A 259-nucleotide genomic window follows, 5' to 3' on the forward strand; every position below is an offset into this window, starting at 1 on the left:
TGCCCTGCCAGGGACCATCCTGACAGACTCCTTCCCACAGATCCATCTTCCAGGGATCCTTCTGCCAGGGACCCCCACCTACCCAGCCCTGGTACCGTGACCACCCCCTGATTGTCCCTTCCCCATATCCCTCTCAGGTGCCCCTGCCCGAAGAGATCCAGGTGGTCCCAGGGGACACAGAGATCCACCGTGCAGAGCCAGAGGACATCGCCAACCACCTCACAGCCTTCCACTGGGAGCTTTTCCGCTGCATCCACGA

At 61.8% G+C, this 259-nt stretch overlaps 1 protein-coding gene across 1 annotated transcript in view; it reads left to right on the forward strand.

Annotated features, from left to right (window-relative positions):
* Positions 1–259, forward strand: part of RAPGEFL1 (Rap guanine nucleotide exchange factor (GEF)-like 1) — a gene marked incomplete at both ends in the record, with an annotated part of 2,514 nt that overhangs the window by 1,127 nt on the left and 1,128 nt on the right. Inside the window, one exon of the mRNA XM_009082160.1 lies at positions 138–258. Within this exon, the coding sequence (XP_009080408.1) occupies positions 138–258 (121 nt within the window). The remainder of the gene's footprint in view (positions 1–137; position 259) is intronic.

This window comes from Acanthisitta chloris, unplaced genomic scaffold (assembly GCF_000695815.1).
Source record: "Acanthisitta chloris isolate BGI_N310 unplaced genomic scaffold, ASM69581v1 scaffold26209, whole genome shotgun sequence".
Lineage (NCBI taxonomy): Eukaryota > Metazoa > Chordata > Aves > Passeriformes > Acanthisittidae > Acanthisitta > Acanthisitta chloris.